Below are 27,922 nucleotides of genomic sequence, written 5' to 3' on the forward strand. Positions count from 1 at the left end.
ATGCTACTTGTTCGTCGTTCTCTATATAATAATACCATTGTTTTAATCTCTCTCTCTCTCTCTCTCTCTCTATATATATATATATATATATATATATATATATATATATATATATATTATCCACTGAGTGTTAAGCATATCCAGGTTAGTAGTAAACTGAATATTTAAGTCTTTTGTGTACTTCACTTTTAAATCTTTTTATATTTTTGTGTCTTCATCTGGAATTTACTTAGGTACGTATCCTATTAGCTTTTAACCATTTAAGAGCATCTCTAATGAGAACTCCGAATTTAGGCTCTCCGAATTTGCCACATTAGCATTTTTTAATAACCACGTCAGCATTTCTCATAGCTATGTCAGCGTTTTAGAGTTTCCAAATTTTAGCTATCACATATACTCCAATGGTGTATTTTCGCTCTTCAAAAATATTAATATTTTAATATTTTTAAAATTTTTAATAAAATTTATTTTTTAACTTTTTTTTTAACAGCTATATTTCTAACGGCTATATTTATAATGGTTATATTTTTCATCTTATATAAACAACCATTTGTTCATCTCATCATCACTACATTCATTTCAACTTATTCTAGCAAAATATCAATTCACATCTCTTTCAATCTCAAAATTCTAATGGCTTTCTCATCACGATTTTTTCTTTTGTCAGGCTCTAATTCTTCATCTTCTTCATCATCTTCTTCATTAGATAACCCTATTGACGTGATGATTCAACATAATCATGATGCCTTTCGTTCGATTTTGAATTCAGTGAACCCAGAGATAGTAGAACAAGTTTTTAAACCGCGTAAGAGGCGATATAGTCATTGTGATTAAGAGGGAAGCCACCGTCAACTAATGAAAGACTACTTTGATGAGAATTACATATATCCACCGGATTACTTTCACAGACGATTCAGGAGAGCACACCCTAAAGTTTACTTCGCATAACACTTTTACTTCCTATTGAAAAAATATATAAAAAATACCTCTAATTTTTTCACATTGTGCAAAAACACCCCTCTAACATAAATTAGTATTATAATACCTATTTTGTCCTTTAACTCTTCCAAAAATGTTCAAGGAGGTATATATACTATTAATCCAAAAAAAAAAATCTTTTTTTTCTCTCTCTCTCTCTCTCTCTCTCTCTATATATATATATATATATATGAAGATGCAATAATTTTCTCTCACTAAATGTACAGAGTTCTATTACACTTCAAATTTTTTTCCATCCCCTCTTTCTTCTCTTTTCCTTCTATTTATAGACAATTTGCACTATTCTAGAGAATTCCTAACTAACTTCAGCCGCTGGGCCTATTCTAGTGGTTATGCCGTTATGGGCCTAACTCCTCTTTGGGGGCCTTTACCAATAACCCCTTGCGCCAGGTCTGCTATATGGATGCCAAGTTTGGGCCCAAGTCAATTACCAGGCCAGACTTCGTTATGTAGGCTTGATCCGGCCTAAGCCGTCCTTGGCAGACGAGAACTATTTCTTCGTATCCTGAATGATGTCAAAGCTTATGACAACTACTTTATCCAAAAAAAGGGATGCAACAGCTTGTTTGGGGTTGTCTTCTATACAAAACATGACAACTGCAATACGTATACTCGCATATGGTTGTGCAGCCGATCATTGTAACGAGTATATTAAAATCAGCGAAAGTACTGCCATTGAAACCCTGATGAATTTTTGTAAGGCTGTTATTGGTATGTATGGGGAAGAGTACATATGCCACCCAACGAAGCCGACATAGCACGACTACTTCAAGAAGGGGAGGAAAGAGGATTCCCGGGTATACTTGGTTTTATCAAATGTATGCACTAAGAGTAGAAGAATTGTCCGATGGCATGGCATGACACACACAATGGATGCTCTCATACGCCTACGCTCATATTGGAGGAGGTTGCCTCAAAAGATTTGTGGATCTGGCATGCAATCTTTGGAATACCGAGTTCACACAATGATATTAATGTGCTGGATTATTCTCTAGTATTCAATAGTATCGTTATTGGCCAAATTCCTCCAGTTAATTTCGTTGTGAATGGCATTATCATATGGTATTACCTATATGATGCTATATACCCTAAGTGAGCAACTTTAATACAGACCATCCCACACTCAACTACAACAAAAGAAAAACTTTTTGCTCAGAGACAAGAGGCCTGTAGGAAAGATGTGGAACGAGCTTTTGGGGTCTTGCAGAACAAGTGGGCAATAACGTAACAACCAATGCATTTTTGGGATAAAAGGGACTTGTGCCTTATAATGAAAATGTGCATCATCCTTCACAACATGATCATTGAAGATGAGCGCCATACCAATGTTGGAAGACGGACTCCACCACCGCAGGGGACAATCTCAATTCCCACTTTAATTCAAAATCCATCAGTCTTAGCGACACACATCTGCTATCGCCAAGTTCAAATTCGCAACAAAGAAACAAATCTGCGGTTGAGGAAAGATTTAATTAAAAATTTGTGGAACCGCTTTGGTGAAGAAGTGCTTAATTTATGTTGCATTATTTTATTTTTAAATTGTTATGAAGTTTATGTAATGAAATATTTATTGTGTAATGTTTTATTTTGAAATAAATAATTAAATTATTTGTTCATTAAATTATTTAGCCAATATGTAAGAAATCTTGTAAACAATACAGTATCTAATATCATATGATTTATTAATTTATAGTGAAAACAAAGACTCATTTTTTTTTTTTTAATAAAAAAATCATATTTTAAAATAAATTTCAATTTGTTAAGGAAAACAAATTAAAAAAATTGTTTGGTCAGCCAATATAGCCGTTAAAGCACTGTTTGGGCCAGCCAAACAGTACCTAAAACGGCTATAAAGTCAATAGGAACATTGAAAATTTTGAAAAGGAAATAAAATCACTTTTTTTCAATTTTTTAAAACTTTTTTTTGCTTAAGGCAGACAAATAGTGCCTTAACGGCTATTTGGTTCAATTATTTTGAGGAAAAAAAAAAAAAAAAAAAAAAAAGAAACCAAAATAAGCCAAAAATATGATTTTTAGCTTTTATTTTAGCCAAACATGCCCTTAGGAACAGTATTCTGGGCTGGTACAATGTTCTGGCCTGAATTAAAAAAATAAAAGAAAATAGAAATGGGCCAACAGAATTGAGCCTCAATCACCTTTAGGGTCGCCCTTTTTGGCGACCTGTTTGGAGACCCAAAATTTGTGGCCCACAAAACCAATAGGCCAATGGAGCATCCGGTCTCCAATTTTTGGCCCAAAATCGCCATAAGCAGCACCAATGGAGCAACTGTAAGTCTTGAGCTTACACAAGTTTGTCATGTGAGTAAACTATGAATCTCTAATTATTTCAATTGTTTCTAATTGTTTCAAAGTTGGTAAAGTCAGTAAACGAATTTCTAATTGAAACATTGTTTATTGCTATACTCCAATATATTTAAATTGCATTTAACAGATTGATTCACCACTTTTGTATTCTTGTATTTGAAGAATCTATAATACAAATTTTATAACCAAAAGTCATACTCCAATCTTCCATAATTTACACCAATTTTTTTGGTTTGATATACTCCAATATCTTAAACCTACTTGAAAAATTCTACAATACACAATTGTAATTTTATAACTAAAAGTCATGCTCCGATACTACTTAATTCACACCATTTTTTTTGCTTGGTATACTCTAATTTCTTAAAATGAACTGAAAGAATTTTTGAATAAATTTCACGTTTAAGAGTTCCTATCATTTAATCCTTTTCGTTTTTTATCTTCTTGATGTAAACTTCGGAATATATTTCTCAACGCCAGCAGGTTGAAAATAGGGGGCCAACCAAGACCCCCTAAGATAAAGTTCCTTTTCTGTGTCTCATCACGAGATCAAGCAAGCCGTATTGTTTTGGTGTGGGGTCCTCCCCTAACCGAATTGGCCAGATCCATTCCGACGCATCAAAGACAGATTTTCGCACTTCTCTAAGCCTTCACGTTGTAGGTAACTGTGGAGCAAATTTTATAATAAAATAAATATTTTATTTATTATTTAAATAAGAACAAAAATAATATTATATTATTTTTATTTCAAATCCTATTTTAAATCTAATTTGTTCCGAGCCTATAAATAGAATTTTATTTGAATTCCAATTCCTATTCCTATTCCAAATCAGATTCCTTTTCCAAATCCTGCTTTAACACCTTCCCATTATAAAAGCCCCCTAACAGCTTAGAAGAGAGATACAGAGTCAGAATTTTCTCGCCCTAAAGCTTGAAGCAGGTTAGTCTCTCTCACCGTCTCTAGTTAGTTCCGGTTTGCTCTTTCTACTACCATTCTAAATATAATTTTTTTTTCTTCTTTTATTTCTTCTGGTTCATATGTTATGTGGTTGCAAGTTTTATTACATGATCTTATGTGTTTTGAATGTCGGGTGTTCCTGAAATTGAGTTAAATATATTGTTTCTGTCACAAATGGATGTTTAAATCGATGATATAAATCAAACATACACGTAGAGAAACAATGGATTTTTATTATGAGGAACACTTTTTTTCCATGATTTAATTGGACGCGAATGCATATTGATTCTGGGATTATTGATACTGTGATTATATGATTTTGCTTCGTCCACCAAGTGTTCATTTGTATGCTTTTTCGGTTTAAATTCTATATAATTTCAGAATTGAAATTGACGACTACTGGTTTCTCTTATTTGCTACAAACACCACTACTTTTAAAAGTTCCAAAGCATAATTCAAACATCAACGCCACTTTACCGACCCAACAATATAAAGAATCAATTTCATCTTCCTCTGCTTCACATCATCACCATCGGGCAAATGACCAAATTAATTAATTTAGTTATGGGCTAAGTCACGAACCATGACTGAATCTAAAAGCTTCCTTCAAAATTCAACCGTTTCTTACTGAATTGGAGTCCCAAAAGGCGTTTCAGGGAGTTTCTCCATTGGATTGCTGATTTTGTACTTGTGAAAGGATCAATCAGAGGAGAGAGAGAGAGAGCACCGATCTGAAATTGCAGCAACTCAAAAAAAAAAAAAAAAAAAAAAAAAAAAAAAAAAACTTGCTCTGTTTCTTTGATGGGTCTGGTTTTAGAGAGAGAAAGGTAGAGAGAGAATTTGCGACCTTTGGATCCAAACACCCAATCAACTCATAATTGAGAATTACCTTTAAAAAAAAAAAAAAAACTTAGAATTTGAGACACTCCCAAACACCCAGTAACCTAATTTCTTAAAATCCCTGAACCCCTCTAATCCCTCTCTCTCTCTATGTGTCTGTGTGTGTATATATATATAGTCTATGAGTCAGAATATATAATGGTCCCTCCGCCTGTGTATATAAATATATTCTCTCTATATATATGTATGGTGCAATGCCGCTTGGAACAAAGACTATATCTGATTTGTTCTTGATCTCGGACAATTCAAAGAACAAAGGCTATGAAATTAATGGTCTGATTCACACCGCCATGGCCACCACCAAACTTTTTCTGTATCGATCCCTTCGTCGGTAGACAATATATATATATATATATATATATATATATATATATATATATAATTACTAGGACCTTTTCTAATTTTAAAAACATGACTTTCCTTACGATGGAGACTTGGCTAATTATTTGAAATGTCCTTACCTGTATAGAGAGATGTAAATTACGACAAAAGATCCCATTTTAAAAGAAGAGTATGTAAATTACCCTATTATTTTTATTCCAAATCCCATTTTAAATCTAATTTGTTTCAAATATATAAATAAAATTTTATTTTAATTCCAATTCCTATTCCAATTCAGGTTCCTGTTCCAAATCCTGTGTTACACCTTCCCATTATAAAAGCCCCCTAACAGCTTAGAAGAATTTTCTCGCCCTAAAGCTTGAAGCAGGTTAGTCTCTCTCACAGTCTGCGTAAAATTTTACTGCGAATTTGTGGGTCCAAGTGTTCATTTGTATGCGCATGCTTGTTCGGTTTAAAGCCCTAATTTTTTTTTGTTCATTTAGGGATGTTGTATTGATGTGGTTAGTGAAAGTTCTATTACATGATATTGTTATTGATGTGTTTTGAATGATGGGTGTTTCTGAGATTGAGTGTTATATATATATATATATATATATATATATATATATATATATATAAAATATATATATAGTTTCTGTCCAACACAGATTTGTATGAGTAGATTTTTGTTTCATTAATTGGTAGTCTATCAATTATTGTTTGGAAGTTTATGGTACAATATATACTGACAATAGTAGACATGTTTCCTTGTAACTATTATCACTGTTATATGGAACTTTTTCTAATCTATGTTTTCTTCATTGTTTTGTCAGAATTCAAACAATTTAAAATCTTTTCAATTTCTTGAATGTGAAACAATGTAAATTAGTGGTTATCTGGTTAATTCAGTTGGATCATTGAACATTAATCTCTGTATGCAGTTCTGGCATAAACTTAAAATCAACCTTCTATTTTGCTTTCAGGTACAATCTTAGCTCGGAGTCTGGCCTCAAGAAGTTCGACAATTATGGGTATGTGTCTTTGTCAATTGCTGAATCAGATTTATCAAATACTCAATTCCAACAGCACCGAGTCACAACTAAATATCCTCATTATTGCAATTTTTATTTAATTTCCTAACCTACATGTTTAGGTAGTAAATATGTTTTGATATGGGTACTGTAATATTACTGTTCTATGTAAAACTAAATTATATAGTTAACATGAATTATAAAATATGCTTGCTAGAGGAATGTCTACCAAGAGATGTCGGACATATAGTCTCACACTCAAATCAAGATTATATGTTGTAACAGAGGAAATCAATAAGTAGATAGATGGCTTCAAGATTAGTAACATACATACATCTATATAATCCATACCACCCTATTTTTTTTTGAAAAGTATACCACCCTATTTTGGTCCCTTGAACTTCTTTGCCGGGAAACTCTACATAGAAAACCCTGATGGATATGGTTCAATTGCCGAAATGCTTATCATGAACTATTTTACCGGTTCCTCCAACAGGATGAGTTTTACATGTTTACTTTTGCTGCTTTTGGACCTTGCACATTTTTTTTTTGCATGGAAAAAAATTCCCTCTGTTCTTATAAGTTCAATCTTCTTGTGTTTTTATTCTTCAGCTGGAAAGTCGTCAATTCTGTTGGATGTGAAGCCATGGGATGATGAGACTGACATGGAAAGGCTCGAGGAAGCTGTTAGAAGTATTGAGATGGAAGGATTGACTTGGGGAGCATGTATGTTTCTCTTCCTGTTGACTTGTTGTATTTCTTCTAGGATCAAATGGATACTAATGTATTTTTTGGAACTGAAGCAATCAAGTCATATGTTTCTCAAATTAACTTGTAAACATCTGTTTGTTGCAGCCAATCTCGTACCTGTTGGATATGGTGTAAAGAAATTGCAGATTATGATGACCATTGTGGATGACTTGGTGTCCGTTGACAGTCTCATCGAGGAAAGACTCACAGTTGAGCCGATTGATGAGTTTGTCCAGAGCTGCGATATTGTGGCCTTCAATAAAATATGTAAGTTCATTGCAAGGATGTTGTTGGGTGGTGTTGATAAATCTCATAATGAATCTATTGCTTAATGTGTTGATGCAACTCAAACAACTATACTGAATCTTGTTTTTAATTGTCTGATGATTCTTGTGACAGAAATTGAAAGCATGTTGGAGTTTTGCTCGGAATCGGTGCAGGAGAGGTTCGTGCTAGTGAAGAATGAAGATTCTGTTTACGCAGACTGATTTTTAGTCATAAATGTCCACTTTATTCCTATGTTTTCTTTCTCCAAGACTTTGATATTAAGAAGTATCAGTTACACCATTTTGGATTCTTATCTAAATTAATGCTTTTCTTCCTTTACTAGGGTTATGGATTTTCTTCAGGTTTCAGCGAGTCATATTCTTACTTACTGTTGTATAGTTGGGAGATTGTTGGAGTGTGTAATATATTATATATGGGGTTTATATATAATGCAAGGTTATCTCATGAATGTGCCTTATTTGTGAGTTATACATGATACATGTGACAAGTGTTGTGCTGTGCAGATGAGACATGTATGAGGTGTATAAGATATGTATGATATGTATGAGGTGTATAAGTATATATACTAAGCAGTAAGGCTAAAATATGGGTGTATAAGTATGTGAAGCTTTGAAAAGTGTTGGAGTACCTGCAGAAAGTAATTACAGTTTATCTCCTAGCTAATGAACATCAAACAGATTTTTAAATTAATATATTCAGCATTCATCTACTTGGCTACTTTTTTTGTTCAATACTATTGGAGTGGATTGGACTTTTAAACACCTCATTTTTTTGTTCAATACTATTGGGGTGGACTGGACTTAAAATGTAGGCGTATGTATTGTGCGTATATGGAAAAAATCAACCAATTTTTTCCTCTTGTTTGTGTTGTCGGTTTTCCTAAATACTAGTGTTAGTCATAGTCGTTCGTGTATGGGGATGTTTTATACACATCTACGTGTGTACAATACGGACGACTGTGATGTATATTGGGCACACCAAATTTTAATAATACATAAGCCTCGGGCTCGATATATTCCACTAATTGAGGACTTGATAAGCAACAATAGAGTGTTTTTTTTTTTTTTTTTTGTCCTTCCGGAAGGCAAGAAAATCTTTCATTAGATGAAATTAAATATGAATACAATTTATATAAACTTTCTCTTCTATGAAAGTTGGGAAAATATCATAAAAACATACCGTTTCTCTTCTCTGCATAACACACTAGGTAAGACTATGAGCCAAACCATTTACCTGGCCTTTTTACCCAACCAATCTTTGATCGATTATGTAGTTTAATATTATCACTTACCCTATTGAGAATCGAGTTTTGAGATGAAGACTTTCTCCTAAAAATTAAATTCTAGCTTTTTTCTCTTTTGCCTGATTATGGGAGTACCAGGCTAGTTTTTAATAGAAGTATAATAGTTTGCGCGAGTGTATCTAACCGTTCTCTTGTATTAAAATTCAAATATCAATTTTTTTTTTTTTTTTCCCCACAAATATCCAACTAGAGGAGGGGACATTGTGTAGAACCAAAAGAGAAAATGAAATATACGAACTAACAAAAGGGACATATATGTATTAATAAGACTAAGCAACTTATTAACGTCTTCTTCCATTTGCCAAAGCTTATTGATGACATTCCACCAAGAATAAAATTGCAATAATTTAACATTTAAACGTAGCAGCAAAGTTTCTAAACAAGCCTTGCTCTAAAGAATGTAAAAAGCGCATGGTTCATAGTTTCATATATATATATATATATATATATATATATATATATATATATTAGGGGAAAAAAGAAGTAGATATATTGATAAAGAAGTATTTACAGAAAAGGGCCTTTGGTCCAAACCCAAACATGTTTGGGTTACAAAGCTTGCAAAAAGCCCAAAGCAATTGAAAGCACAGTACAAGGCCAAGTCCAACAAGGAATGACTCATACAACACCTAATCCAAACAAAGAATAAAAAATAATGGATAGTTGTTGTTAGTGGTGGCTTTATGAAGCAATTCCGGTGATCTTGCCATTGATGGCTGACACGGGCGGCACTAAAAGGCCTAATATTTTCCAAGGCTCTAGTCAAATGCGAGGTCTAAAATTTTAAGAGGCCTATAGTAATACAAAATTTTGGATCCTAATAATACATAAGTCCGGGGCTCACCCTAGGTTGACATTGCACTAGGCATTCCTCTTTTAATCCGGTGTAGGGCTGCAACAAGAAATAGATATATTCCACTCATTGAGGACATGATAAGCAACAATAGAGTTCTTCAAAGTGCCCAATTTGAGAATTGAGGTAATGCCATCACTTACCCTACTGAGAATTGAGTTTTGAGATGAAGATTTTTCCCTAAAAATTCTAGCTTTTCTCTCTTTTGCGTGATTATGGGAGCACCAGGCTACGATTTGATAGAAAAGAAGGAATAACATATATTTTTCGTTTGGGATTTTTTTTTTTTTTTTTGAATGATCATCTACCAAAACATTTTGTAGTATATCCATTAAAACTATTCCTTGTCTTCCAAAAACCAGGGGCTGTTTGGGTAATACTTTTGTTTCGTATTTTTTGTTTTTGCTACTGTACTGTAGCAAAGCAAAATCATGAAACATGCTTTTGTTTGTTTTCGCACTATAGCAGAACACTGTTTAAAAAAAAAAAAAAAATCCAAATTAACATTTTTAACTAGCCATTTAATTTTTCAAACTTGCAACACTTTTTACCAAACATGCTTTCACATTTTTGTTTCCAAAAATCTTGTAACAAATTTACGTTACCAAACAAGTTTTGAAATAGTGTTAAACATAGGGATGGCTACGGGGTGGGTTTGGAGCGGGTTTCCCTAAATCCCGCCCTCGTTTAATTTTTGGCAAGTCTATACCCACCCCGTGCCTCGCAACGGGTTGGATTTTCATATCCTTCCCCGCCCCGTTCGAAAATATGGTGCTCTGTGCCCGCCCCGCTAACAAATATTTTTCACAATTTTGTTTGCTCAGAAATTGATCCGGTTTCCCCCTCTATCTTTCACAATTTTCTTAGTTGAATAGCCTGAACAGAAGAAGACAAATAATTTTATTTCAGGGGTTTTTAAAAAAATATTTTTGGAAGATATTTTCATTTTGGGCCAGTTGTGTAGTTTCCACTTTTTGGAAGGGCCATCGTGCAATTAATGAAAGTTATTGCTAAATACCTTATTTTGAGCCTGGATCCTCGTACGGGATTCATTTTCACTTTTCGTTGAGTCGTGTACTCTTAAAATTGTGTTCTGGTCGTTTTCCCCCAGTTTCAGGATTTCTGACCCCGGTTAACGCCAAACTTGTTTGGAGCATATCTTCTTGCACGAGACTCAATTTTCGACACCGTTTCTTCCATTGTCCATCTTTTCTCATCTTAGTTCTTTTTCATTCATAGAGTTTTGCCATTTGAGCGCGTCTGCATAAATTTCACTTTTCCAGACACGACGGGCCCTTTTCAGGGCACTTTTTGAGATTTTCTATATATAGGGGACCTTTAAGTGAAAAATCAGATTTCACTCTCTCTCTCCCCTCTCTTGGCCGGATTCCATGGCAACCAAGGGCTGCCACTTTCTCTCTCCTCTTTTGAGCTTCTTCCTCTTAGTGAAATGCCGTAGTACCTTAGTGTTTTATGTTCGCCTTGGCGAGACCTTTGATTCCACCGATTGAAATCTCGTTTTGACCATTTTGTGAGTTCGGGTTTGAAGTCAAGTTGTGTTTTTGATGGGGCTTCTTTGGAGTTTATTGTTCATGGCGTTGTCCTTGACAAAATCCCGAAGTATCATCGGATTCGGAGCCATTTCGTTTTGGGGGATGTTTTAGGATCATATATGTGTTGTATTGAATGTTTCCCATGATAATACAACTTGTATGTATGCTTTTGTTTATAATCTAGAATTTAATTTAATTATTTTCTATGGTTAAGATTTGATTCTTATGATGATGTATAACTTAGAATTAAATTGTAGCATGCTAATAAATTAAGCTTTGATATGTTCGCTAACATATATTAAATTTGGATTATTGATTGCACTTTTTATTTAATGTTTTCTTTGGTGAAAGTTTAATTCACATGGTCGTGCCTTGCATGAAATTAACTTGTGATATACTTTTAAATTAAGTCTTGGCATGTTCTTTAACATACTTTAAATTGAGAGCATTTGGATAAATATGAAAATTTAGAGATTTTAATTAAAATGATTAATTAAAATCTATTTTATGGTTCCATGCTTACTTAAGTTTTTAACTTGACATTTGTGATGACTAGGACTTGTATACTAGCATGTATTAAATTGGAACCATTTAGAGTTGTTTTAGAGGTTAGAGATTTAATTATCATGTTTTAATTAAATTCTACCTTATTGTTTTAATGACGTAATTAAGCTTTTCATGTGGTATATGTGATAACCATACTATGTTGTATAACATGTGTTAAATATGGATCATTTAATCGAGATTTGAAACATAAAGAAATTAATTGTTTTACTTAATTAATTTTTGTTTTTATGGCATTATTGATTTAAATCATGTGTTTAACATTGGTATTATGTTTGAAACATGATTTTAGACTTGATATGGATCTATGAGGTTATGTTTCAATATTGAATTATATTGTTATAGGGTGTAACGAATCGCACATTGAAGATTCGACATGTGATGTTGTTATAGCGCGTAACGAATCGCGCTCTGAAAATTCGACATTTGTCATCCTATAGTAGTTGTGGATTTAAAGCATGAGTTGTGTGGTTACAAACTATTTGTGCATGGGATATGGTTTCGTGCTTTATATATATTTCGTATATAAGTTGTGAACTTATTTATTTTGGAGTCACTTGGGACATTGTTACTATGATATGGCTAGAGTTTGGCTCTAGTGCGGGAGGTATGAGTTCTCTCTATTGAGATAGTACGCACTAGGGTGGTTTTCCCAGCGGGTTAATGCCCGGAATAACCATTTTGTTCTTGGTTTAGTCTGAGACGTGATGTCCAAGTCTTCCACTATTTGTTTTCGCATTAAATTCCAAGTTGACAACCAATGTTTAATTATGACTTGTGATTTTGGTTATTGGCGATAATGTTGTTAAGTAAATTTATGCATTATGATTTTGAATGAATCATGGCATGCTTTTAATGTTGTTAAGTACATTCAGGTTTTATAATTTCTAATGAATCATTGCAGGTTTTGATGTTGTTAAGTACATCTTTGCTATATTGTTCAAAATGTGACTTAAGAATGATCCTATAGATTCATTTGGAACATAGACGTTAGGTGGCACGACCCACTTTGGTTGTTTACGCACTTTTAGATTTCAAGTTGATAACTTTGAGAATCTATATTTTGATGTGTGGTATTAGAAATTCTAATTATACTAAATCGCTATATTTAGTTATTTTTGTACTTTAGATTTCAAATTGATGACTTTGATAATCTATATCTTGTTGCTTTATATAGCATGTTTCTATGTGGTTTGAATTGCATGGATGATGTGATTGATGCTAGAAATGATCTAGGGTAGCTTAGGATGTTCCCTGAGTCTCATCTTAACATAGACGTTAGGTGACATGAGCCCTTTTAACATGTTTCACCTTAAGATGATAAAATTATAAAACGCTAGGTCGATGCATGCTCATTTCCTACGAGTAGCTTTATGTTGCTCACCCCAAAGTTACTGGGGTATATTTCAGGTACAGGATTCAAGATCTGGAGTTTTGCACTTGCCTTGGGTGAAATGTAGATTTGAAGTCCATTTATATGTATTCTTATTCACATGCAAGTGTTAGCATGTTTGAGTTTGCCTTTGAAATGTAATCTTTCTAACTTAGAGGTTTAACATGTCAAATGTTGTAAATGAATTGTAATAAGGCCATTAGCCATTGTAGCATGTTTAAAATGCCATATTGCACTTGCGTGTATGTTCACAACATCATATAATAACATATAATGCAATTTGATCATGCTATGGGAAATCCATTTAAGACTTAGGGACTTTTCTTCATTTTTGGTGCATAGCAGGTTCATTCTACACATTTTCAACCTGTTTCTGTTGACCGGTGGCTCGTTTCGGTCGACCAATGCTCTTTTGTATTTCAATTGAACAATAAAAACTCGATTCCAGTAGCCATTTTCAATTTCGAGCCACAAACCGGTCGACCGGTTTGTTATTTCGATCGACCGAAATGAAGGGTCATTTCCCTTCTTCTCTTGGCTTACTTCGGCCAACCGAAATGGAGCTGCCTTGTGGGTTTTTGTTTGGTTGTTGCCTAGACAAGTTTACTTGTTCCGTTCATTTCCATTTGACCTTGTTATCTTTTCTAAGCCATTTAATGGCGCATATGGTCTAGTTTGAACTAGATCTTGTTCCGTTGGTCACCATTGGTGCCATAAAGTACCATTAGACCTTTTTGTTTTAGCTTTCGCTCTCAGTTATTTCTTTGAGTTCCATGACTTCATGGAAGGTCACATTGGTGCCTTGGAGATGGTTTGTGTCTCTATAGACTTTGGTTTATCTTTCGCTTTCGCATTTCGAATCCGTTATCGGATCAACCTTCAGTTCATCACTGACGCACCGAGTTGAAAAACTTGGGCCGTCAAAAACCCTTACCCTCCCTGTGATCCGCGACGAGTACAAAATTTATATCCATGTCCGCCCCAACGGTATAAAAGTTGTTCCCATATCCGTTATTAACGGGGCGAGACAGGGCGAGGCCCCGGTGGGCAATAAAAATTGCCACCCCTAGTTGAACACACTCTTGCAGAAACATTACTTCTACTTCGGGTCAAAGCAAAAACACAAAGTAACTGTGATTGCCAAATAGGCCCGAAATGTTCAAAAAATATTTACTTTTACTTTTTAAAAGCTTAAATAGCACAATCCTTGCTTCTCTATTTGCATTTTTCAGTCATTTTTGGCTAACATAACAAAATGATTTAAAAGTTTCTAAGATCCCTAAAACCCAATCCGCCAAATCTTTCGTAGCATATCCCAATTCATCAAAAATGCAATCCGCCAAAATCGTTTGTAGTTTGTACCAACTGTAGCGGGCCTAAAACAAAACAACCCAAATCACTCTATATACCAAATAACCCTTCATCCAATGCACTCCTTATTCCAAAGATCCCTTCGCTTTGTTTGGAATGCAGGATTTGATGGGATTTGGATTTGGAAACATGGTTTGCCTTATTTGGAACCACAGAATTATAAATGGGACTTGACAATTATAGGATTTCAAATACCTTTTTTATTGTATTACAAATCCCATCTAAAAAGCTAGGATTTGACGAGATTTGAGAGAAAAATATTCATTAATTATATATTTCCTTAATTAACCTTCCAACTTTTTTTTTCTTATTAAATCATATCCTATTAAATATCTACTATCATATCTCAATCTCTAACGCTTTTCTTCCTCTTATCTTATTTAACTAAATCGATGCTACTTGTTGTCATTCTCTATATAATAATACCATTTTTGTTTTAATCTATATATATTATCCTCTAAGTGTTGAGGTTAGTAGTAAACTGCATATTCAAGTCTTTTGTGTATTTTGCTTTTAATTCTTTTAATATTTATTCATTAGATAGAATATTGAATGTTGAGAATATGTTGAGGCAGCTCTGCTCTTGACGAGAAAGTAGCCAAGGGGTGGCAATTTTTACCGCCCCGTTAATAATGGATATGGGAACAACTTTTATACTGTTGGGGCATGCAAGGATACAAAATTTGTATCCGTCGCGAGTCACGGGGCTGGTAAGGGTTCTTATACATATCCGCCGGGCCCCGCCCCGCCCCGTCCTTCCCCTCTAAGCATATTATTATATTTAATATATATATATATTAATAACTTATTTTACCTGCTTATCCAGTTACCCATTTCTTACAAACCTAATTTATTAAGCCTTATGTGTGAACTGAGTGGCATATAGAGTCAAAACTCAAAAACCAGACCCTTAACCTCAATCCCTCTCTCCCTCACCAGTCTCTATTTCTCTTTCTCAGGTACATCCATGCACTCACGCATGTAGATCTATTGTTCTTCTTTTCCATTATATATATATATATATATATATATATATATACATATATATATTCAGTGGCGTTCAATTGCTCCCTTATGAGCATAGAGTAGTATACTCACTTTTAATCCTGACCTTAGAATCTAATCCTACGGTAATTAATTAATAAGTGTTTCCTTTTTATATTTAAGGCAGTTGTTTCTTTTTTTATATATTATTAATAGCAAATGACAAAACTAGACATTTTTTAATAGAAACAAATTAAAACCAAATTGTTTAGGATTTCCTTCCCATCTGAATTTTTAAAGCATACCAATTAAAAATAAAAATTAAAATTAATTATTTCCAATTCCTTCGACCACATCTGAAAAAAATAAAAATAATGAAATTTCCAATCCCATTAACTTTGAATTGCCACGGCGCATTTCACCTCCATCACCACCACCTCCACTACTACCACCGCCTCCACCACCTCCACTTCTACTGGCGGTGGTGGAGGTGGCGGCAGTGGCGAGGTAGGTGGTGGCGGCGATCGAGGTGGCAATAATGCCAGGGTAGGTGGTGGAGGTGGTCCATTTCTTTTCTCTTTCATATTTTATATATTGGGTTACATGATTTGATACTTTTTTTTGTCTTTGAATTCATTTTTATGCACACACATACAAATAAACATATATTGAGAGTACAACATTCCTTTATAATTGGATTATTCAGTAAGTAATTGTTTCACAGACATAAATTAATTGCAAGGTTGAGAAGGGGATGATTGTGCGTTAATTTTTCAACTGGTATGCTTTAAGAATTCCCTGGCTAAACGGATAGGAACGAAGGGAATTGGAAATAATTAATTTTTTATTTTTAATTGGTATGCTTTGAGAATTCGGATGGGAAGGAATTCGTATATAAGAAAATCCTAACCAATTTGATTTTAATTTGTTTCCATTAAAAACATGTCTAGTTTTGTCATTTCCTAATAATAATATATAATGGTAACAAAAAAAAAAAGATGCAATTGCCTTAAATATAAAAATAAAACACTGATTAATTAATTACTGTAGGATTAAATTCTAAGGTCAGGATTAAAAGTGAGTATACTAATCTATGTTCCTTATCGAAGAACGCGTTATCACTTAAAAGAATACTCAACTCGTGGACCACAGACACCCAGAGAAATATTTAATCATAGATATGTTTCTTTACGTAATGCAATTGAAAGAGTATTCGGCATAATTAAAAAGAGATTTCCAATTTTGGCTAGTGGTATTGAACCACAATATGGCTTTGAGACACAAACAGTACTTGTATTGGCTTGTTGCATATTACACAATTTTCTTTTTGGAGTAGAACCAGATGATACTTTTTGGGCTGTTACAAACCATCATCAATAACTAACAATAATGAAAAGATAAAAACATTCAATGCATCACTATCTTAAAAGATTTAATCAATTATATGTTAACAATAACTAAGAATTATCATCCATTGATTGACTATAAATAAAGATAAACAATAAATTACATTTAAACAGCTGGAGAAAATTAAAATTTGATACCAAACAAATCAGAAGATTATTTTAATATATGAAAATAATACTATAACTAACAATTATCTATTAGCTAAATAATTAACCCACATGTTTGCAGCTATATGATCTCTTTTCATTGATCCTTATCTACCTTCTTCAGACCCATCTACATTTGAATGTTCTTGTGCATGTTGTACTTCCTCATTCAAGAGATCTTCATCAACTTCAGCAAAATGGATATTTGGTGTGGACACTTCAAATGGATTTGTATCTTCTTGAACAGTTGTATGAATAAAAACTACAAGGACAAAACCCTAATAGGAATTTCAACCCTTCCGCTTATGATGTAATTGTTGATGCTATCAATGCATGATTTCCTATGAAAGTGAATACAGATAAGGTGCAGAATTGACTAAAGACTTTAAAACGGAAAATGGATATTGCCTTAGAAGTTTTCAAACGTGGTAGTGGATTTGCTTAGAACGATATTACGAAAAAAAAAAATTGATGCAACAAATTCTGTGTGGGATGCTTTAATTAAAGTAAGTAAAAAAAATTTCTTATTCATTTTTTTCCCCAATTTTCTTATGTTATAGTTTTAACTTGTGAAGTATTTTTATAATAACAGTCTTATCCTAATGCAAAAAAAGTGCGCAATGCGACACTTCCATGCCTTAATCTGCTTTGTGAAATTTTTGAAAAAGATCAAGCTACGGGGGGAGCAGCTGAAAGTGCGAAAGAAAAAAATCGTCGTTGGACAAATGAAGAAAAGGAACGTCATTTGGCAAAAAGACAATTGAAGACATTGATGACTTATTGGCTAGAAAAGAGATTGATCTTGAAAATTTTGAAGACGGATATACAATTCAACTATCCTCTACTGCTTGCATTCCATCTGCATATGCATCTTCATCAAAGGGTTATAAGAAAAAGACAACCAAAATAGATGAGCTTAACAACAATATCAATAATATTACAGGCACAATAAACAAAATTGTAAGTGCTCTTGATAGAGCAAATGTCGTGGCTAAGAAAGCAAATGCAATGGCTAAGAAAGGCAAACGACGATTTTATTTGGGAGAAGAAGTGTTTTTAGAGCTACAAGCGATTGACGGAATTGACAAAACTTTTTTATTTGCTGGTTATGATTTCCTTATTTCGGATCTGGTAACTGTTGAAGGATTTTTTGGATGCCCAGTTCACATGCGTAAAGATTGGTTGTCATGAAAAATGACTATGAAGTCTTGAATGGATTTTTTTTTTAGTTTGTTTTATTTTATTTATTTTTGTTCAATCTTTGAAGCTAATTCAGAGAGAAAAATAAAGTACTTTAGTTTATTTAGATATTTTATTTGTTATTAGGATTGATTAATAATTCAAATAATGTTTGACAATGATGTTTTAGAATATTGGGCTAAATGCTCTCACACCCCCTGAGGTTTCATGTTATTGCTCTCATATTAAACCTAAGCAAAAGTTGCTAGTACACCCCCATGAGGGTTGGTTTAATTAGTTCTCACACCCCCTCTTTTTAAAATGATAAAATAAAATACCTAAATTAACCTCTATTATTTTAAATACATTATTATTCTTAAAAAAAATTGTTAAACCTTTTTACCCTCAACTCATTTCCTCTCTTTCTTCTGTACTTCTCCTATAGCGAATTCATCACCTGTCCATCCTCAGGCTATCTGCACCAGCCTCTCCGGATTTTGGCTCTCTAAAAAAGCCACATCAGATTTTTCAAGAGCCACATCAGCGATTCCAAGAACCACATCAACAGTTTTCGCTCTCCAGAAACATGCACTCCATCAGGCTCTCCTAATTTTCGCTCTCAAAAAAATAATAATAATAAGTTAAAATTAATTTTTTTTTTTTTTTAACATTTCCTAAACGGCTATATTTTTAGGGTAAATTATACCTAGACCCCCTGTAGTTAGGTCATATTACACCTATATGAACATTTTGGTTTTAGATTTCACTTGTATATGAATTAGTGATTTAGCATTTCACTTGCACCCCAAATATGAATTTTAGGACTTTTGAAATGTTAAAAGACTATACTACCCTTTGGCCTCATATTTGTAACCAAACTACCCATGACCCCTCCCCCCGGTGAACCTTCCTCTCTCTCTACCTCTCTTTTTCCCCTTTCTCTCTCCCTTCTCACAAACCCTCACAACAGATACGCAAATACACACTGACCCAGTTCCAGCGAAACAAAACTCAATTCCGGCGACCTCAGTTCATATCGGCGTGGCCCAAGCAACGACGGGCGTCTAGTCAAAGCAATCAACGATGAAGACGTCAGCTGTGGCTGTGGGTTGTGGAGCTGTGATGCGGCGGGCCGGCGGGGGTGGTATATGGTGTGGGTGATATATATGTGTGTGTGTGATTTGTTGGAAAGTGGGAAAGAAACCCTAAATCGAAGAAAGAAGACAAGGATTCAACGCCGTCGAAGGCTTCGACATCATTGTCGTCTTCTCCACTGTCGTCGCCGTTTGACTTGACAAATCGTCGTCATCGGCGAATTGATCCCATCGTCTCTCCTGCCGCCATAGCGACCACCTCCACCACGACCTCTTTCACCACCGCCGCGACTGTAGCTACCTCTCTCCATACAGATACGCGACTGTAGCTACCTCATTAATTTTCTCCCTTCTCACAAACCCTCCCGCCGGAGCACGAGATGAGGATTTTTACCGCCGATTACGACGCCGTCGAGGCTGTAAGCTTGTAATCCGATGTCTCACTGCCTAGATATATTGATTGGGCCACCGTAGAGGTTGTAATCCGACACCCGCCACCGATATCAACTTGCTCTTCAACGTCGTCTTCAACAATCGACTTCGCCTTCAATTCTGTCATCGAAGTCCGTTTCGGTAGTGGATAGGATGGGATTTTGTGTATTTTTGGGTTTGGTTTTAGGTGGGTGGTGGTGATGAGGTGTTGGGTGGGGGTACAGTTTGGTTTTGGGTGGGTTGGTGGTGCAGGTGTCAGGGTAGGACGTTGGTGGTGATGAAGGTGTTATTAATGGTGGGAGCTGCCGGTGTTAAATATATATATATACACACACACACACACCCACAGATATATATATATAGGTGACAGATATATATATATAGGTGACAGATATATATATATAGGTGTTGAATATATATATATATATACACCCACACATATATATATAGTATAGGCTTTTTTGTCATTTAAGATTATATATATGTATTAAAAAATTGAGGGTAAAATGGTCAATTCACATATATCAGAAATCAAAAAGTAAATTGGGGTGTAAGTGAAAGTTAAAACCAAATCTTCATCTGGCTGAAATATGACCTAACCTCAGGGGGTCTAGGTGTAATTTACCCATATTTTTATCGACTATATTTTTTCAATGGCAATATTTTTCAATCGAACAATATTTTTGTAAATTATTAAAAAAAAAACTATGATTGATATTAGAACTTGAAACAATACATTATTCATTATGAATTAAAAAAAAAAAAACAAATTAAACAAAAAATTAAAAATAACTTAAACAATACAATATCCTAAATTGGAATAAGAAAATAAATAGACCAAGGATTACAAAATCCTATGGGAACTTTGGGGCGGACCATGAATTCAAAGATGCCAATATCTCATTTTGCCTTGCAATAATCCAAGCTTTCCCCGCTTCTGTTGGTGCCGAATTTGGATCTGTTAACATGAGTTCCTTCTCTTCAAGTCTCTATTTCTCTTTAATCTCTAACTGCCTTGTCTTCTCTTTCTCCATTTTTCTTACCTCTCGTGCCACTTGGACATCCTGCATTTTCTCCTAACGACTCTCAAAACGGGTGGTGATATTATTAAATTTCGAAACGAATGAAGTTTGCAATTCATTCGCTGAATTAATTTTTGCTCGACGTTACTTCGCTGCTTTTCTTCCTACTGGTCTTTGTAGTTGATATTCTTCCACACCGGGTGAATCATTTTCCCCTATATGTGGTGATTCTTCAGTTGAAGCTCCATCTATCGTGGCTGCATGACTTGACGGAGTAGATGGTAATGAGTGTCCAACACACTCATTAATGTCAAAGTCAAATCCACTCCTCTTCTTCGGCTCTATTTTCTTTTTTCTTTTTCCTACTTGTTCGGCACAATGTGAATTCCATTTATTGTTATGCTTCAAAATCTCCCAGCAACTTTCTAACTTAAATTCACCACCTGTTTGGCTACGAAATAGGTCTTTAGCTGCTATCATCTATACGAAAAAAAATAAAAAAAAATTAAAAGCTGACTATTTAAAATATTTACGAGTTATATTTAAACAATAAATAACTCACCATATCATCATTACTGAAGCCGCTTGAACGATTCATTTCTATGGTAGTCATGCAGCCGGAAAATTTGCTGATTTTTTGTTGCATCACCGACCAACGATTCATCAAACCTCCATAATTTCGCTCAGTTGGAACACCAATATGTTGTTTATATTATTCCAGAATTCGCTCCCATAACTTCTTCTTACTTTAGTCTGCCCCCGTAATCACATCAAAGGTAATGGACATCCACGCCCAACATAAAGCCTCATCTTCAGCCCTGGTCCAATTAGTAGGTCGGATAACCGGTTGTTTTGGTGGGGGTCTTGAGTTACTTGATTGTAGAATACTAGTATCACAATCATGATGAGAAGTTTGGGATGGTTGATCAGAAGAAAATTGAGAATCGCCTCCATAAAATTAATATTCTCTTCAGCAAATGGCAAAAACTCATCATTTGATGGGTTGAATTGGGTGTTGTAATAATATGGATGTCGAGGATCCATGGAATCGAAATGACTTTGAAAATAATAGCTAAGATTGAGAAAATAGAAGAAGAAATAAGTTGAATGGTAGATAATAGAGATGTGATGAGTGATGGTAGGAGTTGGAGTATTTATAGAGATTTTAAAATTTTTAATTTAAATTTTTTTTTTAATAAAGTTAAAAATTTTGAATTTTTAAACTTTTTTTTTTAAATTATAACCGTTAAGGCACTGTTTGATACTGTATAAACAGTGTCTTAACGGCCAAATACACTATTTGGCCTACACATTTAAAATTTAAAGTAAAAAATTTAAAAAAAAAAAAAAAAAAAACATATTTTAAGGGAAAAAACAAAAAAAAAAAAAGGTAAAATTTGAATTTTTAAACTTTTTTTTTAAATTATAGCCGTTAAGGCACTGTTTGGTACTGTAGAAATAGTGCCTTAACGGCCAAATACATTATTTGGCCTACACATTTAAAATTTAAAGCAAAAATTTTTTTTTAAAAAAAAAACAAATTTTAAGGAAAAAAACAAAAAAAAAAAAAAATGATTTTTTAATTTATTTTTGGACCAAATTTTTTTTTTTTTTTGGACAAACAATGCCTAAACAATATGTTTTTTATTTAATAAATTTTTTTTTTTTCCCCAAAAAAAAGAGCTCTAAATAACCTATTTTTAGATTTTTTTAAAAAAAATTTGCTACCAGACGTTTGAAACAAAAAACAAAACTGCCTAATGCAAAACGGCGCCGTTTTGCATTAGGGATCGCTAATGGGCCCCAATACTTATATAACTAGCCCGTTGCACTTCATACAGTCCATGCGCTCGCCGAAATTGGGCTTTAAAGAGCCCCGCTGCGGATGCTCTCGGATCAATTCCGAGAGTGCTTGATTAAAAGAGGACCAAGTTCTTTGAGCTTGGAATCTTCATGTGGTCTCCAATGGCTTCTGGCATAGAGCTTTAGGGTCCACTTTTCCTCTGATTACTTTCTTTATCCTCACTAGGGTTTAAAGCAATTACTTTCCTCTGATTACAATCTGTGGTTCAGCTAATTATTTAGCATAGTGTCACGGACCTAGAGATTTGGCGCAGCGGCACAGCCCGTGCGGCACCAAGGCGTTGCTTCAGCTCGCACAAGCGCCCTGATCAGCCACCACGACCTGCCCTTCCAAAAATACATGCTGATTGGTTTCGGCCTGCCATGACCTCGTCAGGGAAACGGCTCCAGCTCCCGACCAGTTTGTACAGGGATGACCAACTCCCTTCTTCATAATCAAGTCCACGACTAGCGACAAGCACCTCGAACTGAACCGAGTCGACCTGCCTGAATTTTGAAGAGGTACCATCCTGGTCCTGCACGGCCCCTTCCCTGAAACCATTCCCAGTCAAACTCTGCTCTTTGCCAACCAGCATGCTTGTCTTCCATCCTCCAAGCGTCTTAGGAATCAGTTCGTGACAATAGGCTGAGCTCCTCCAAAATTAGCTAGAGTCCCACTTTCTCTCTCTACCAGTTTACGGTTCTCTTTCTACATTTTCATTTTTCAGTGAGAGATCATGTCTTTAGGGGGAATGAAGGGGATGGATTTAAGGATGGTGTCGTACGGACGCGACATCAAGCCCGAGAGCGACACCACCACAGAACCGGTGCTCGACCGGACCCGCGAACTGCCGGTAAACCAGTGGTCATGAACCCCAAACCTACCGCCAAAGCCACTGTATGAGGAACCACGCGGCCGCGATCAGCAGCCACGCCAACGACGACTGCGGCGAGTTCATGTCCTCCTCCGTCGACCCACTAACGTGCACCGCCTGCTGATGCCACCTCAAAGAAGTGCAAGGCGGCGGCCACCACTATAGCAGCATGCTTCATTCTCCGCCGCCACCGGCAATGTTGACGTATAACTCCGGACCCAACAACAAAATCGGAGGGTTTGCTACAATGGGTCCCACTAGTGCTCATCTGAACGGTGGTGGGTTGTTTGGAGACGTTGATCTGCATGATCATCACGATCATGAGGTTGATCGACAGTCGGAGACACCGGAGAGAGAGGAGGTGGTTGATGGTGTCCGCCTTGCATGGGCAATGTCGTCGGCAGCGGCGACGGTGAGGAACAAGAGGTTCAGGACGAAGTTTGCGCAGCAACAGAAAGAGAGGATGTTGGAGTTTGCAGAGAAGTTGGGATGGATGACACAGAGGCAAGACGACGTCGCACTGAACCAGTTTTGCTCTGAGATTGGGTTAAACGTAAAATGCCGCAATACACATATAAGCAATATATTTTTATGGTTAAATAAAGCCAATGGTATAATAGTAAATTCACATTTTTCATACTTTAAAAAGGGGTGTGTGAGCAAAATTGTTTGAGGTTTAACACAAGAGTAATAAATTGAAGACCCAGGGATATGAGAGCATTTAGCCCTAGAATATAGGGCCAAAATTGACTTATTTCACTCTTTTTAAATATTTATATTTAAATATTTATATATATATATATATATAAGGTAACAAAATATCATGTAATTATATATATTATTGTTTGTATATTTTTATGTATATTTATAATAATAATAAAAAATTTAAGAGCAAAAAATGTATATTAAAATATTGTTTCATAATATGTGGTTTAAGTTGCCATTTATAATAATTTTAAAGTATATTTCATTTATTATTTAAACAAGAGCAAAAATAATATTTTTATTTTAAATCCAATTTATTCCAAACATATAAATATAATTTCATTTGAATTCCAATTCCTATTCCAATTCGGATTCCTTTCCAAATCCTGCTTAACACCTTCCCATTATAAAAGCCCCCCTAACAGCTTAGAAGAGAGATACACAGTCAGAATTTTCTCGCCCTAAAGCTTGAAGCAGGTTAGTCTCTCTCACCGTCTCTAGTTAGTTCAGGTTTGCTCTTTCTACTACCATTCTAAATATAATTTTTTTTTTTCTTTTATTTCTTCTGGTTCATCTGTTTTCTATAAATTTTTATTTTTTTTATAATTTCTACAGATCTTCTGGTTCATATGTTATGTGGTTGCAAGTTTTATTACATGATCTTCTGGTTCATATGTTATTGATGTGTTTTGAATGTCGGGTGTTCCTGAAATTGAGTTAAATATATTGTTTCGGTCACAAATGGATGTTTAAATCGATGATATAAATCAAACATACACGTAGGGAAACAATGGGTTTTTATTATGAGGAGCACTTTTTTCCATGATTTAATTGGACGCGAATGCATATTGATTCTGGGATTATTGATACTGTGATTATATGATTTTGCTGCGCCACCAAGTGTTCATTTGTATGCTTTTTCGGTTTAAATTCTATATAATTTCAGAGTTGAAATTGATGACCACTTTACCGACCCAACACTACAAAGAATCAATTTCATCTTCCTCTGCTTCGCATCATTACCGTCGGGCAAATTCAATTGCAACTTCTCATCTCACCAAATTAATTAATTTAGTTATGGGCTAAGTCACGAACCATGATTGAATCTAAAAGCTTCCTTCAAAATTCAACCGTTTCTTATTGAATTGGAGTCCCAAAAGGCGTTTCAGGGAGTTTCTCCATTGGATTGCAGATTTTGTACTTGTGAAAGGATCAATCAGAGGAGAGAGAGCACCGATCTGAAATTGCAGCAACTTAACAAGAAAAGAAAAAAAAAAGCTTGCTCTGTTTCTTTGATGGATCTGGTTTTAGAGAGAGAAAGGTAGAGAGAGAATTTGCGACCTTTGGATCCAAACACCCAATCAACTCATAATTGAGAATTACCTTTTAAAAATAAAAAATAAAAAAAACTTATAATTGTGAATTTGAGACACTCCCAAACACCCAGTAACCTAATTTCTTAAAATCCCTGAACCCCTCTAATCCCTCTCTTTCTCTATGTGTCTGTGTGTGTGTATATATAGTCTATGAGTCAGAATATATAATGGTCCCTCCGCCTGTGTATATAAATATATTTTCTCTCTCTCTCTATATATATAGTTTCTGTCCAACACAGATTTGTATGAGTAGATTTTTCCTTGTAACTATTATCACTGTTATATGGAACTTTTTCTAATCTATGTTTTCTTAATTGTTTTGTCAGAATTGACACAATTTAATATCTTTTCAATTTCTTGAATGTGAAGCAATGTAAATTAGTGGTTCTGGCATAAACTTAAAATCAACCTTCTATTTTGCTTTCAGGTACAATCTTAGCTCGGAGTCTGGCCTCAAGAAGTTCGACAATTATGGGTATGTGTCTTTGTCAATTGCTGAATCAGATTTATCAAATACTCAATTCCAACAGCACTGAGTCACAACTAAATATCCTTATTATTGCAATTTTTATTTAATTTCCTAACCTACATGTTTAGGTAGTAAATATGTTTTGATATGGGTACTTGTTTTGAAATTTAAAGTAATTACCTTAGAAAAGGAACGTAATATTACTGTTCTATGTAAAACTAAATTATATAGTTAACTTGAATTATAAAATATGCTTGCTAGAGGAATGTCTACCAAGAGATGTCGGACATATAGTCTCACACTCAAATCACGATTATATGTTATAACAGAGGAAATCAATAAGTAGATAGATGGCTTCAAGATTAGTAACATACATACATCTATATAATCCATACCACCCTATTTTTTTTGATAAGTATACCACCCTATTTTGGTCCCTTGAACTTCTTTGCTGGGAAACTCTACATAGAAAACCCTGATGGATATGGTTCAATTGCCGAAATGCTTATCATGAACTATTTTACCGGTTCCTCCAACAGGATGAGTTTTACATGTTTACTTTTGCTGCTTTTGGACCTTGCACATTTTTTTTTTCATGGAAAAAAATTTCCTTTCTGTTCTTATAAGTTCAATCTTGTTGTGTTTTTATTCTTCAGCTGGAAAGTCGTCAATTCTGTTGGATGTGAAGCCATGGGATGATGAAACTGACATGGAAAGGCTCGAGGAAGCTGTTAGAAGTATTGAGATGGAAGGATTGACTTGGGGAGCATGTATGTTTCTCTTCCTGTTGACTTGTCGTATTTCTTCTAGGAAGAAATGGATACTAATGTATTTTTTGGAAATGAAGCAATCAAGTCATATGTTTCTCAAATTAACTTGTAAACATCTGTTTGTTGCAGCCAATCTCGTACCTGTTGGATATGGTGTAAAGAAATTGCAGATTATGATGACCATTGTGGATGACTTGGTGTCCGTTGACAGTCTCATCGAGGAAAGACTCACAGTTGAGCCGATTGATGAATTTGTCCAGAGCTGCGATATTGTGGCCTTCAATAAAATATGTAAGTTCATTGCAAGGATGTTGTTGGGTGGTGTTGATAAATCTCACAATGAATCTATTGCTTAATGTGTTGATGCAACTCGAACAACTATACTGAATCTTGTTTTTAATTGTCTGATGATTCTTGTGACAGAAATTGAAAGCATGTTGGAGTTTTGCTCGGAATCGGTGCAGGAGAGGTTCGTGCTAGTGAAGAATGAAGATTCTGTTTACGCAGACTGATTTTAAGTCATAAATGTCCACTTTATTCCTATGTTTTCTTTCTCCAAGACTTTGATATTAAGAAGTATCAGTTACACCATTTTGGATTCTTATCTAAATTTATGCTTTTCTTCCTTTACTAGGGTTCTGGATTTTCTTCTTCAGGTTTCAACGAGTCATATTCTTACTTACTGTTGTATAGTTGGGAGATTGTTGGAGTGTGTAATATATTATATGTGGGGTTTATATATAATGCAAGGTTGTCTCATGAATGTGCCTTATTTTTAATATATTCAACATTCATCTACTTGGCTACTTTTTTTGTTCAATACTATTGGAGAAGTTGGATTCATTTTTTTGTTCAATACTATTGGAGTGGACTGGACTTTTAAACAGTTGGATTCATTTTAGACCGTCGTTCGTGTCTGCACGGCACACCAAATACCTGCTCGCTCGTAACGATCTCGGATTTGTCAATTGGGGTCTCTACCCCCGCGACCGTCTCACACACACACACACAT

The 27,922-nt window shown here is 34.7% G+C and overlaps 3 protein-coding genes across 7 annotated transcripts; all 3 read left to right on the forward strand.

The window, feature by feature from the left end:
* The first annotated feature begins 4,146 nt into the window (after positions 1-4,146).
* On the forward strand, positions 4,147-7,899 carry LOC132302328 (elongation factor 1-beta-like). Of its 3 annotated transcripts, none has more exons than XM_059799162.1 (5): positions 4,147-4,264; positions 6,487-6,534; positions 7,147-7,260; positions 7,390-7,551; positions 7,684-7,899. In XM_059799162.1, coding segments are annotated over exons 2-5 (282 nt in total). In that variant the 5' UTR covers positions 4,147-4,264; positions 6,487-6,530; the 3' UTR covers positions 7,686-7,899. The 3 variants fall into 3 exon arrangements, with proteins under 3 accessions (XP_059655145.1, XP_059655144.1, XP_059655143.1); XM_059799161.1 differs by lacking the exon at positions 4,147-4,264 and adding an exon at positions 5,799-5,891; XM_059799160.1 differs by lacking the exon at positions 4,147-4,264 and having other exon boundaries at positions 6,412-6,534.
* Positions 7,900-22,764: 14,865 nt separating this feature from the next.
* Positions 22,765-27,716, forward strand: LOC132302329 (elongation factor 1-beta-like). Of its 3 annotated transcripts, none has more exons than XM_059799163.1 (5): positions 22,765-22,863; positions 26,099-26,146; positions 26,797-26,910; positions 27,040-27,201; positions 27,334-27,716. In XM_059799163.1, coding segments are annotated over exons 2-5 (282 nt in total). In that variant the 5' UTR covers positions 22,765-22,863; positions 26,099-26,142; the 3' UTR covers positions 27,336-27,716. The 3 variants fall into 3 exon arrangements, with proteins under 3 accessions (XP_059655146.1, XP_059655147.1, XP_059655148.1); XM_059799164.1 differs by lacking the exon at positions 22,765-22,863 and adding an exon at positions 24,672-24,772; XM_059799165.1 differs by lacking the exon at positions 22,765-22,863 and adding an exon at positions 24,694-24,805.
* LOC132305355 (zinc-finger homeodomain protein 8-like) lies at positions 23,616-24,955 on the forward strand. The gene is made up of 3 exons (XM_059803009.1): positions 23,616-23,698; positions 23,852-24,143; positions 24,911-24,955. Exons 1-3 carry the CDS (start codon positions 23,616-23,618, stop codon positions 24,953-24,955), a joined length of 420 nt encoding a protein of 139 aa, XP_059658992.1.
* Positions 27,717-27,922: the final 206 nt, after the last annotated feature.

The sequence above is a fragment of the Cornus florida genome, unplaced genomic scaffold (genome assembly GCF_030987335.1).
Source record: "Cornus florida cultivar Cherokee Brave unplaced genomic scaffold, ASM3098733v1 CherokeeBrave_3.0.0_Hap2_Chr04, whole genome shotgun sequence".
NCBI lineage: Eukaryota > Viridiplantae > Streptophyta > Magnoliopsida > Cornales > Cornaceae > Cornus > Cornus florida.